The 13,071-nt window shown below is 64.7% G+C and overlaps 2 protein-coding genes across 3 annotated transcripts; one reads left to right on the top strand and one right to left on the bottom strand.

The window, feature by feature from the left end:
• Positions 1–342: 342 nt before the first annotated feature.
• On the bottom strand, positions 343–6,711 carry POLD2 (DNA polymerase delta 2, accessory subunit). 2 transcript variants are annotated; one of them, XM_082501484.1, is made up of 10 exons: positions 6,393–6,711; positions 4,073–4,194; positions 2,891–3,014; positions 2,698–2,812; positions 1,958–2,156; positions 1,740–1,820; positions 1,186–1,343; positions 939–1,066; positions 736–837; positions 343–634 (listed from the first exon to the last, which is right to left on the bottom strand). In XM_082501484.1, the coding sequence occupies exons 1-10, from the start codon at positions 6,619–6,621 to the stop codon at positions 477–479; spliced, it is 1,416 nt and encodes a 471-aa protein (XP_082357610.1). In that variant the 5' UTR covers positions 6,622–6,711; the 3' UTR covers positions 343–476. The 2 variants fall into 2 exon arrangements, with proteins under 2 accessions (XP_082357610.1, XP_082357611.1); XM_082501485.1 differs by having other exon boundaries at positions 343–588.
• A 2,935-nt stretch (positions 6,712–9,646) lies between these two features.
• Positions 9,647–12,896, top strand: LOC309685765 (antimicrobial peptide NK-lysin-like; the record flags this gene model as incomplete). The annotated part of the gene is made up of 5 exons (XM_082501490.1): positions 9,647–9,686; positions 10,614–10,738; positions 10,845–10,970; positions 11,063–11,232; positions 12,865–12,896. 4 exons carry the CDS (start codon positions 9,647–9,649, stop codon positions 11,225–11,227), a joined length of 456 nt encoding a protein of 151 aa, XP_082357616.1. The 3' UTR covers positions 11,228–11,232; positions 12,865–12,896.
• Positions 12,897–13,071: the final 175 nt, after the last annotated feature.

Below are 13,071 nucleotides of genomic sequence, written 5' to 3'. Positions count from 1 at the left end.
CCTCACCCGCTCTGCTTCCAAGGACTGCAGGGCACGCCATGCCGACGCTCGCCCCCAAGGCTGGGCGGCTGCGGAGCGTCCCCCCCCCCCTTGCCGGGCTCAAGAGCCAGGCAAGAAAGGACGTGCCACCCCGTCCCTCGGGGCTGGGCAGTGCCAGCCCTCGCCTGGCAAGGGAGGGGGTGACACAGGACCCAGCCCTCACCCCGTGCCCCGTCCCAGCGGGGTTGGCAGGGGTGGTCCCGCTCTCCAGGGCAGGGCCCGCACGGAGGCAGGCGCAGCCCCTGTCCCTTCCACACAGTTTTTTTTATTACACAAATAAATCAAGTTATATTGGTAGGAGCATCTCCTCTCTCCCGCGCCCCGGCAGCTCCATGCCAGCCCTCCCAGGAGGACAGACAGGGATGACACCAAGGCGGTGGGAGCCAGGAACCTCCGAGGGGCCAGGGGTTTATCGAGTCCGCGCCTTGCCTGCTCAGTCAGTGTCCCACCTCCATGTCCCCGTCGTCGTCCTCGGCCCCGAAGCCGGAGAAGCTGATGGGCTGGCAGCTGAGGTCGCGCAGGTTGACGAGGCAGGCGGTCTGCGTGGAGCTGAAGGCGGGCACCGTCACCAGCAGGACCTGCTGCCCGTCCTCCCCTGCAAAGACAGGCGGGCGTCAGGCGGACGAATTCCCCGGTCGGCACCCTGGTGTGGGGTCCCAGACCCGAGCGAGGATCGGGGGCTGCTGTGGGACTCACCTTTGAGCAGCTTGGACTGGAAGCGGGGAGCATTGCCGCAGAAGTAGACGTGAGGGCAGTCGGTGAGGATGAAAGGGTCGGATTTGTAGAAGGGGTAGCAGCCTGGGAGGGATGGAAATTAGGAGGGGAATCTGCACCTGCACCACTTTGGAGGGCAACCCCCCCCCTCCCCAGCCTCGGCGCCCACCCAGCTCTCGCCTTACCCAGGGTGTCCGGGGCTGTGGGGCTGATGTGTCCCGCCAGCAGCGTCCACTCCAGGATGTCCAGGTAGTCGTCCATGCTGCTGTATTTGAAGATGTCGCTGACATTCTGCCCTGACGTCCCCAAAAACCTACAACGTTTTGAGGGAAAGAAGGAGAGATTCAGCTGATTGTACTCGCCGTGACTTGGCCCGCGATCCCACGCCACCAGCAGTTGTCACAGAGCTGGTGGCACACCGGGCTTTTTTACCTGATGCCGTCCACGTCAGCCTGGTAGGGGTTGGTGACCAGCCGGAGCGTGGAGTAGGCGCTGGCGAGGGGCAGCATGCAGTGATGCAGCGGTTGCTGGGGCAGCGTATAGTTGGTGGGGTCAAACTCACCGGGCATCACGTCCACGGGCACGGAGGTCTGTGGGCAGAGCAGGGATTACCGAGGACGGCCAAACCACCCGCCTTCCAACGGGCTCAGAGCAAAGCCCCGGCTGGAGCTTGCTGCCGGCTCTGCCTCGCTCCCCGATTTGGCTCCTGCCCCACAAGAAGCCCCGCTCGGCTTCACCGCAGAGACCAGATGCCGGGCGAAGGATGTGAAGCTGGGCCGTGCGCTGCCTCCCCTTCTTGCTGTGTTCCCATCCGGCACCATATGTGGTGCTCAAAGGGAAGCCGGGGACCGGGAAAGGGGCATTTGCCACCACCCTGTGTCCCCGGGCTGCTGGCAGAGCACTGCTTCCCCGGCATGGGTGCCAGGCTCCCTCCCCCAGAAGGTACCCAATTCCTTGGCCAACCCTATCCTGCTCCAAGCACTCACACAAAGCTGCAGCAGGATCTCATCCAGCATCTTCACAGCCTCCACGCTCGCTGCCTGTGTCTTCTTGGTCAAGTATTTGGCCTGGGTCGGTGGGGAGACAGTGAGGGAACAACCCTGTGCCGCCTCTGATCCCTCCTTTCCCACCTCCGTGGGACTCCCCGTGCCAGCCCGAGCCTCGGAGAGCATCGCCGAGGCTGAAGACCCCTTCCCCGCCGTACCTTGTTGATGGTGTCCCGGCTCTGCGTGTTCTGACTCAGCAGGTTCCCCGCCAGGATGACGCGGGAGATCTGCGCGGCGCAGCTCTGCTGGCCCTCGGCGCCCAGTTGCCCCGTCACCACGTCCACCAGCAGCTGCGTGCTCAGCAGGGACTCGCCGCTCCCGCTGCCCAGCCCCAGCCCCGACACCAGCAGGACAAACCTAAGGCAGAAAGACTTGGGCAGCACGCTGTGCTGCCTGCCTGCGCCAATCCCTGCCTGCACGGCCGTGCCAGGGCTGCCCACATCAAGGGAGCCGGGTGGGGGGGACACCAGCCCTCACCCGCCATCTCTCTTGGCACCTACGGCGATGGGCACATGGGGGAGATGGGGAGGGACTCATTGGGCAGGGAGTGGAGCGATAGGATGAGGGGGAACGGTTTTAAACGGAAAGAGGGGAGATTGAGATGAAATATTGGGAAGAAATTCTTTGCTGTAAGGGTGGTGAGGCACTGGAACAGGTTGCCCCAAGAACCTGTGGCTGCCCCATCCCTGGAGGTGTTCAAGGCCAGGTTGGATGGGGCTTGGAGCAACCTGGGCTGGTGGGAGGTGGCCCTGCCTGGGGCAGGGGGGTGGAACGAGATGATCTTCAAAGTCCCTTCCGACCCAAACCAGTCTGTGATTCTATGAAATGGTCCGCTGGGGCTCAGGGATACGGTGGGGGATGCGGTGCCAGCCCCACTCCTGTCACTGTGGAGACTCACCGGTCCAAGGTGGGACCTTTCCAGGGCAGCGGCCGGGGCAGGTTGGCGAAGCAGTGATCCTCCACCAGGAACTTGCCGTCATTCTGCTCAGAGCCATACACGGCAAAGATGGTCCCTACGGCAGAGAGAGGGAGGTCAGACCCCAGCCAGGACCCACGAGGTGGCTCCCACCGAAGAGCCATGGTCCCCTTACCTGTCACCAGCTTCTGCACCTCGACGGCTCCTTCCAGTTTGATCCGCTGCAGCTCATCCTCCAGGATCAGCTCATCGGAGGGGTGGATGTACTTGGGCAGGGGTGGCTGAGGCACCAGGTTGTGCTGGGGACAGGGGACAGGGCAAGCTGTGACACCCTCGGGTGAGGCTGAGCTCCCCCAAAGAGCCCTTCCTCCCCCCAGCCAAAACCCCGCTCGTGGAAACCAGAGCGTGGGCGTGTGACTCACGAGAGCCACTGTCGCGGCTCCCCCACCGCTGGCCCGGTGGCCGTTTTGGAGGCCCCGGCAGCTCTCGGCGCTGCTCGCCAGCTGCACACCACCCGGCCGAGCTGGTTTTGCTTAACGTTTCCCCGCAGCGCCCCGGCGAAGCAAACACGAGCGCGACTCCCCGGCCAAGGAGGAAGCGGCTCAGCCAGGCGGCGGGGGGACGGTGCGCTGGCTCGCCTCGGGAAACGTGTTTGCAATCACCGCCCGGGCAAGCTCTCCGCTGCCTTTGAACCCTGCCCGGCAGGCAGGGTGCTAACCTCATGCCGTGACGAGCAGGCTCTAAACATCCCAACGTGCTCCCCGCGAACCGGCTGGGAGCGGAGAGACGCCCGGAACCGTGTGGGGACAGCAGAGCTTCCCTGGATGCCCCTCTCATCCTCCTTCCGCTACATCCAAACCCTCCAAGGGCAGGAAAAGCAGGGCCAAGCAGGGGCATAAGTGATGCATGCTGGCACAAAGGGGGGGCACCAAGAGCGGCATCATCTAGGGATGGGGTAGGCACCGAGAAGACTATACACCGGCTCCCCAGGTCAAAGCCCTGGCAGTTCCCACTTGCTCAGCCACAGCGAGCATGAGGGAAGGGATGGGAAGGGATGGGAAGGGATGGGAAGGGATGGGAAGGGATGGGAAGGGATGGGAAGGGATGGGAAGGGATGGGAAGGGATGGGAAGGGATGGGAAGGGATGGGAAGGGATGGGAAGGGATGGGAAGGGATGGGAAGCGATGGGAAGCGATGGGAAGCGATGGGAAGCGATGGGAAGCGATGGGAAGCGATGGGAAGCGATGGGAAGCGATGGGAAGCCAGCTGAGGTCCCGATGTGTGCTGGCACGTCCCCCAGAGCCGTGCGGAGGAGGAAGGGGAGGATGACCATGGAAGGGAATGTCCCTGCTGTTACCTCCTCGCTGATCTCCTGCAGGATGGAGGGCTGCAGCTGCATCGCCTTGAAGAGCGTCCCCACCACGCAGCACTTCTCACCCGCCCGCAGCTCGCAGAGCTTCCGCAGCGCCACGCCATTCCCTGCGGAGAGAAACGGGGCTCAGCCGGCCTCAGAGATGGCCGTGAGGGCAAGAAAGGCTCAAGGCTGGCCGGGACCAGCTGAAAGGGCCTAAACATCGAAGCGGTGGGGGAACGTTGCTAAGCCTCTCATTTTTCCTCGGGGCACAGAGCCGAATCCACATGTGTAGGCCAGATGGGGCCAACAGAGCGTACCAGAGAGCCAGCACTGCCTGCAGGCATTTCCTCTGCATTAAGGGGGGAGGAAAGCCGGGTCATGCCGCGGTCTGGGGGACCCGCAGCTCCCAGTCACCACCCAGAACAGTGTACAGAGCTCCCGCTGTGCCCACAGGTCCAGCTCTGCCCAGGAAGGGAGGATGCCCGGGTCCAGGATCTCCCCGCCTGGGAACGGAGCCGGTGCTCTTGCCTTTGGACACGAAGGGGCCGGTGTTCCTGCCTCTCCATCCAGGAGATGATCTAAAGATCTCGCTCAGATTTGACAGGCAGGAGAGATTGTTCACCACCCCCAAGTCTGACCTCTGCCAGGGCCACATCCTCCACCCGGGATCCCTGCTGGAAGCCAGGATGCCCCTCGCAGCCAGGCATTTGGGAAGATGCCGGCATGAAGACAGGCTGCTGGGGAGGGACAGGGTTTCCTCTGCCTGAAAGGCACAAACAGGTCCAGGGAGACACGGGCCAGGGGGAACCAACACGTGCCTCAAGAGGTGCAAAGAGCATCGCAGCCCCGGCGCTTCACGTCTTTGTGGCTGGGGAGCCTTTGCAGAGAGCACAAAAATACATCTCCCCCACTGCAAGCGGAGCCCAAGCCTTCTCACCCTCCCCCACGAGGACCCAGAGACGCTTCAGCCTCATCGCGTCCGTAGGACTTTTATTTCCCCCTGTTTAAATCAAGCCGCGAAGCCCATCCATCCCGAGCCTCAAGCCCTGGAGGGAGGAGGACTGGCTGCTGGGCTGCACTGGCGCTGCGAGAGCTGCCGGGCTCCTCTCCCAGAACAACACTGCCAAAGCCCACTGCTGCGCCGGCTCCTCCGTCAGGTCATCCTTTCTGGCCGTGGGCGGCGGGGGTGATGTTTCCCCCCCAATCTCTCCCTTTTGCTAATCACGCGCCTGCTGAACGTGACTGCTGTCCGGTGGAAAGCACCCCGCTGCGATCACAGGCACCCCGAGCTCAGCGGAGCTGGAAACATGGGTTCATCAATCCCAGGAACGCAAACACTCAGAGTCAGAAAAAACAATCCAGTTTTAGTTTCTTATTCTTGGCTCTAACCCCCCAAAATGCATGTGTTTAGGAGGAGGGGGGCTGCTCTCTCCAGATTTTGCCCGCAGGCGCATCTCGCTGCGAGACAAACCCCAGAAAACTCGTCCCATCACATGACTCCAGGAAGTGGAGCTTTACAAAACCGCTGGTTGCCGTCACCCTCGGCAAAATCCAAGGTTACGACGCAGGGGAGGCCGGCCAAGGAATGACAGACACTGTGGAACCGGCACAACCCGGCGCGGCCTTTGCTTCCCCACGCAGCCCACGGGGCTGGGGAGAGAAAGAAAAACAAGCGGCCGGCCCGAAAACCTCCATAGAAGGGCAAAGCCGAAAGTTTGGCTGGCTTGGGAGGGGTGAAATTCGATAACAGGCTTTTACCGCACTCGGAGAGCTGTGCGCCGCACCGAAGCCTGCCAGAAAGCTCAGCCACCGGGCTCTGGCAGCGGCGAGGCGGTTGCTCCATCCAGCGCTGCCGTTACGCCTTCGGATGGAAACTCTCTAGCGTGAGGATCCCACCCGCTAACCGCTCACGCGGCCTCGCCGGGCGAGGAAATGGCCCCCCCACCCCTCTCCGCCTCGGACGCAAGCGGCACCTCTCCCACCCCCCTCGACAAACCTCACGCTTAACTCGTGCTGCTGACAGCGAGCGGAAGCTTTGAGCCGGCCTGGTGTGCCAAAAACAAAATGAATATGGTTTTCTCCGCACAGCTGATGTTTAAAGGCAATTTTAGAAACGTTGAGATGCTGTCCGGCGGAGAAACCATCCCCCAACACCCCCCCCCATGGATTATTCGACCCCTCAATGTGTGTGTAAGCTTAATAACCGACGGCGACTGTGAAAAATCCCCGAAAAGCTCCCAGCCTGTCAGCCGGGTGGCTTTGCCCTCTTTTCCCAAAACAGGGAGGGGTGTGCGGGGGGGTGTTATGCCCCAAAGGGACTCACCCCACTTCTGTCGCGCCCGCTCCTCCAGGATGGGCCGCATCTGGATGAGGCGGGCGGCGTAGATGTGAGCGTACTGGCGGCTGAAGCTGCGCTCTCCCAGCAGGAAGGGTTGGGAGCAGTCGGCATACGCCGAGACCGGCACCCGGGCGAAGGTGGAAGCCTCGGCGGAGGGGGGGGTCAGCAAACCCTGCGCCGTGGGGGCCGCCTGCTCCGAGAACATGGTGGGCATGGAGAAGCGGGGCTGGACGCTGGAAGCAGCCGGGGGAGGGGGGGGGGCTTTAATGGCGGGGCTGGAAAGCAAACGGGAAAATTAAGGATTCTGGCAAATTCCTGGCAACCCCTGGTCAGCACCGTCACCCCCAAGACATCACGAATCCCCCCCTGCCCACTCCCAAAATGACCCCCTCGCCCCCCAAAACACAAAACGGGTCTAGGTAGGTCTAACCCACCCCCCCCCTCCCAGAACACTGCATGCCCCCCCCTTCCCTCCCCTCCCCTCCAACACCAGGGCACCCCCAAACTCATCCAGGATGCCAGGAAAACCCAAGCACCACTCCCCCCCCATCCAAAATCACACCCCAGCAGCAGGACACCCAAAGTCCCCCAAAATACACCCTGACCACTGGACCACCCTGGGGCTCCCCCCCAATCCCCCCCAGCACCAGGAGCCCTGGACACTCCCTGGCACCAGAGCCCCCCCAGGACAACACCTAAACACACCCCCTGGCATAAAGACCCCTCCCAGAGCACCTGGACCCCCCCGAAAACACCTCCTGGCACCAGGACCCACCCCAGTGCACTGGGACCCCCCCCAGAAACACACCCTAAAACCAGAGCTCCCCCAGGGCACCTGGACCCCCTCAGAAACACACCCTAAAACCAGCCCCCCCACCCCACCCCCAGGACAACACCTAAACACACCCCCTGGCATAAAGACCCCTCCCAGAGCACCTGGACCCCCCCCAAAACACCCCCTGGCATCAGGACCCCCCCAGTGCATTGGGACCACCCCCAGAAACACACCCTAACACCAGACACCCCCCAGGGCACCTGGACCCCCCCAGAAACACCTCCTGGCACCAGTGCTCCCCCCAGGACACCCCCTAAACACACCCCCTAGCATAACCCCCCCCCCAGGGCACCTGGACCCCCCAAAAAACACCTCCTGGCACCAGAGCCCCTCCCAGGACACCCCCTAAACACATCCCATGGCATAACCCCCCCCAGGGCACTGGGACCCCCCCCCAAAAACACCTCCTAGCACCAGGGCCCCCCCAAGACACCCCCTAAACACATCCCATAGCATAACCCCCCCCCCGGGCACTTGGACCCCCCCCAAAACACCCCCTGGCATCAGGACCCCCCCAGGGCACCGGGATCCCCCCAAAAACACCTCCTGGCACCAGAGCCCCCCCCAGGACACCCCCTAAACACACCCCCTAGCATAACCCCCCCCCCAGGGCACCTGGACCCCCCAAAAAACACCTCCTGGCACCAGAGCCCCTCCCAGGACACCCCCTAAACACACCCCCTAGCATAACCCCCCCCCCAGGGCACCTGGACCCCCCCAAAACACCTCCTGGCACCAGAGCCCCCCCCCAGGACACCCCCTAAACACATCCCATGGCATAACCCCCCCCAGGGCACCTGGACCCCCCCAAAACAACTCCTGGCACCAGGACACCCCCTCCCCCCCCCAAAAAACACTCCAGCCCAAGACCCCCCCAGCTCCTCCCCAGGCAGCAGGACCCTATAGGCCCCCCCCGGGAGCTCCCCCCGGGGCAGAACCCCTCAGCGCCCCCCAGAAGGCTCCAGGACCCCCCAGCGTCCTCCCCCCCCCCCCCCCCGGCCGCAGGTCACGTACGGGTCAGGGGTCAGAGGTGGCGGGGGGGGCCGCCAGCCCGGCACCACGGTCCCGCCATGGGGAGGGGCGGAAGGGGGGGGGGGTGTGTAGGGAAGGAAAGGCGCGAACGCCGCAAAGAGCGGAAGTCGCATGGCCGCGGAGCGGAAGTGACGTCAGGGCGGCAGGTCGCCGTGGCAACCGCTGGTGGCGGGACTGTTCCTGTGGAAACGGGGGGGGGGGGGCAGGGGGGACACTTACCGGGAGGGGACGGGGACACCGGGACGGAGCCCTGGGACTCTGCGTTGCTCGTGGGGGACAGGGGACACAAGGCCCGACCCCTGGGGGAGGACAATGGGGTCCAGAAGGGGGTAGGGGGACACTGGGACGGACCCCTGGGACCCCACGGAATCCATGGGGTGACAGCGGACAACGAGACTGATCCCCGGGGGGGACACTGTGACCGAGCCCTGGGACCCCACGGAGCCTGGGAGGGGACGGGGCACCAGGACTGATCCCCATGGGGGATACCGGGACTGAGCGCTGGGACCCCATGGAGCTCATGGGGGGGACAGGGGACACTGGGACCGACCCCTGAGACCTCAGAGAGCCCGGGAGGCTACGGGGGAGATACCAAGATGGAGCCCCGGGATTCCATGGAGCCCATAGAAGGACAGGGGACACTGGGACTGACGCTCGAGACCTCAGGGACCCCCGGAGGGGACGGGGAGGACACTGGGACTGACGCCCAGGGGACACCAGGCCTGAGCTCTGGGGACCCCAAGGAGCCTGGGAGGGGATAGGGTGACATGGGGACGGACCCCCAGGACCATGTGGAGCCCAGGAGGGGACAGGGGACACAGGAACTGACCCCCATGGTGGACAAAGTGACCAACCCCTGAGACCTCAGAGAGCACAGGAGGGGATAGGGGGGACACTGGGACTGACCCCTGGGACCCCACGGAGCCCATGGGGGTACAAGGGACACCAGGGCCAGCCCCCAGGGGACACCGGGACTGACCCCTGGGACCCCACAGAGCCCGGGAGGGGATGGGGGGACAGCGGGATGGACCCCCAGGACCCCACAGAGCACAGGAGGGTCCTGCCCCACACCCACCTCCTGCCCCTCGTGGCGCCCTGCGCTGGGCCCCGATCGGGCCTGGGGCTGGGGGGGGGCTGGGGGGCCCCCCCGTCTCCCCTTCCTGCTGCGGAGGCGGAGGTGTGAGGGAGGAAGGGGGGTGGCGGGACGGCAGCACTCCATTTTAAGGGCTTTTGGGGTTTCGGCGGCGCTGAGTGGCGCGGCCGTCCCCGCAGCGCACTCGGCGGGCTATAAAAGCCGTCAGGGTGGGACACGCCAGCTGTCACCCTCTGTCACCCGCTGTCACCCGCTGTCACCCTCCCAAGTGGGCTCACCATGGCTGCCGCCTTCCTCTTGGTGCTGGTGGCGGTGGGAGGTAATGGGGGTCCCTGCCGCCCTGTGTGCTGGTGGGGGGACGGGCACCCCGGGGTGGAGGGGAGGGGGACACGTGGGGACGGACATGAGGACAGCGGGGATGCCAGCCTGGGCTTGGGGACAGCACCTGGGGACGGGGTATGTGTGGGGACCTGGGGATGGTGAGGATGGGGTCTTCATGGAGACAGACACTCAGGGATGGGAGGGACAGGAGGACTTGGGGACAGGCAGGAGGGATGGCAGGGACAAAGTCTGGTGGGGACCTGGGGGTGATGGGGACAGGGTCTATGTGGGGACCTGAGGGTGGTGGGGACAGGAGGACATGGGGACAGGTACATGGAGATGGCAAGGAGAAGGTCCGCATGGGGACCTGGGGAGGGTAGAGATGGGGTCCTTGTAGGGACAGGCAGGAGGGACAGCAGGGACAAGGTCCATCTGGGGATGATGGGGACAGGGTCCTCATGGGGATGGGGTCCTGATGGGGACAGGCACCTGAGGATGGCAAGGATGGGATACACATGGGGGCCTGGGAATGGTGGGGATGGGGTCCATGTGGGGACCTGAGGGTGGTGGGGACAGGAGAACGTGGGGACGAGCACATGGAAATGGCGGGGAGAAGGTCTGCAAGGGGACCTGGGGATGGTGGGGATGGGGTCAGTGAAAGGAAAAACACCTGGGGATGGTCAGGGTGACAATGGGGGAATGATGGGGATGGGTCTGCATGGGGACCTGGGGTTGGTGGGGACAGGAGGACATGGGGACAGACAGGAATGATAGCGGGGATGTGGCTGAGTGGGGTTGAGGACCCGAGGCTGGTGGGGACAGGGTCTGCATGGGGACGGGGTCTGGGTGTCCCTAGGGCACACAGGGACCTCGGTGACAGGCATGCACTGCCATGGCCGTGCTCACCGTCCCTGTCCCCACTCAGTGGCACAGGCTGCCATCCCCAAGTCCTGCCAGGGTGGACCCGCGTCCTGGTGCCAAGACATGGCCACTGCCACCCAGTGCCACAAGGAGCAGTACTGCCGCGACCTCTGGGACAGCCTGGACCTGGTAAGCACCAACCTCGGGTGCCAGCCGTGGGGCAGCCCCACACTTGTGTTGGGGGCACGCTGGGGGGCCCGGCACAGCCCTGAGGGTCTGCGATGTCCCCCTGCAGGGGGATGTGGCCGAAGCGGATGTGGCCAACTGGGACGTGTGGGCGCCAGGCAGAGGGAAGAAGTGCAGCCTCTGCACCAAAGTCCTGGAGCAGATCAAGGCGATGGTGGGCGAGGACCCCGACGAGGTAAGGCGTGGCTGGGGGGGCTCGGGAGAGCGGGGCGGGGGGACGGCACCCCAGAGGTGGCCCTGCTGATGCCACCGTGCTGATCCCGGCAGGCTGTGGTGGAGCAGGCGCTGGGCAAGGCCTGCCGGGCACTGGGCAAGCGCCTGGGCCGACTCTGCAAGCAGCTGAAGAAGTACCGGGAGCAGATCAGCGAGGCGCTGCAGAACGGCGACGAGCCCCAGGACACCTGCGCCGCCATCGGCTTCTGCAAGGCCTGAGCATGGTCAGCACTCACCCTGCGGCCGGCATCCCGCACCCTGCATCCCACATCCCGCACCCTGCACCCCACATCCCGCATCCCGCACCCCACACCCTGCATTCCACATCCTGCATCCCGCATCCTGCATCCCGCATCTTGCATCCCGCACTCCATATCCTGCATCCTGCACCTCACATCCTGCATTCCACATCCCACCCCCTGCACCCTGCATCCTGCACCCCACATACTGCATCCTACAGCCCGCATCCTGCATCCCACACCCTGCATCCCGCATCCCACGTCCCAAACCCACATCCTGCATCCCGCATCCTGCATCCCACACCCCGCATCCTGCACCTCTCATCCTGCATCTCTCACCCTGCACCCTGCATCCCACATCCCGCACCCCACATCCCACATCCCACGTCCCAAACCCACATCCTGCATCCCGCACCCCGCACCCCGCACCCTGCATCCCGCAGCCTGCATCCCGCAGCCTGCATCCCGCATCCCACACCCCCCACCCTGCATCCCGCACCCCGCACCCTGCATCCCGCAGCCTGCATCCCGCATCCCACACCCCCCACCCTGCATCCCGCACCCCGCACCCTGCATCCCGCAGCCTGCATCCTGCATCCCACACCCCCCACCCTGCATCCCACATCCCGCACGCTGCATCCCACACGCCCCACCCTGCATCCCGCACCCTGCATCCCACAGCCTGCATCCCGCATCCCACACCCCCCACCCTGCATCCCACATCCCGCACCCTGCACCCCACATCCCGCATCCCGCACCCCACACCCTGCATTCCACATCCTGCATCCTACATCCTGCATCCCGCATCCTGCATCCCGCACTCCATATCCTGCATCCTGCACCTCACATCCTGCATCCCACATCCCACACCCTGCACCCCACATCCCGCATCCCGCACCCCACACCCTGCATTCCACATCCTGCATCCCGCATCCTGCATCCCGCATCTTGCATCCCGCATCTTGCATCCCGCACTCCATATCCTGCATCCTGCACCTCACATCCTGCATTCCACATCCCACCCCCTGCACCCTGCATCCTGCACCCCACATACTGCATCCTACAGCCCGCATCCTGCATCCCACACACTGCATCCCGCATCCCACGTCCCAAACCCACATCCTGCATCCCGCATCCTGCATCCCACACCCCGCATCCTGCACCTCTCATCCTGCATCTCTCACCCTGCACCCTGCATCCCACATCCCGCACCCCACATCCCGCATCCCACGTCCCAAACCCACATCCTGCATCCCGCACCCCGTATCCTGCACCCTGCATCCCACATCCCACACTTCACACCCCACATCCCGCACCCCACACCTTGCACCATTCTTCCTGCATCCCACACCCTGCACCCCGCATCCCTCATCCCACACCCCACATCCCGCACCCTGCGTCTGCCCCGGGAGCAGGAGGGCACTTGGGGATCCTGTGCCTCCAGGAGGGAACGTGCCTGCGCCCCTGTAGGGTGCGGGTGGGACAGGGGACCCCAAAGTGCTCCCTGGAGAGGGGGGAAGGTCGGAGGAGCCACTTTCACTGGCACCTGAGTTGGGGGTGACGGGATGACAGGGTGACATTGCCCCCTGACTTACCGCTCCTTCCTTGTCTCCGCAGGGCTCAGCCCCACAGCCGGTCCCGTGTGCCACCCCCCGAGCCCCCAAACCCCTCCCAGCCCCACTTGCCACCCCAGATCCTGCTCCCCATGCAATAAAGCATCTTGCCCCAGGCCACTGTGTCTTCTGGGGACGGTGGCCCTGCTGTCCCCTGTGCCGGGGGTCCCCCGGGGGCCCACCCTTTGGGGGAGGGGGGGCATCCCTTGTG

This window comes from Vanellus vanellus, assembly GCF_965231255.1.
Source record: "Vanellus vanellus genome assembly, contig: HAP1_SCAFFOLD_742, whole genome shotgun sequence".
Lineage (NCBI taxonomy): Eukaryota > Metazoa > Chordata > Aves > Charadriiformes > Charadriidae > Vanellus > Vanellus vanellus.
This window is presented reverse-complemented; position numbering and strand designations above follow the sequence as displayed.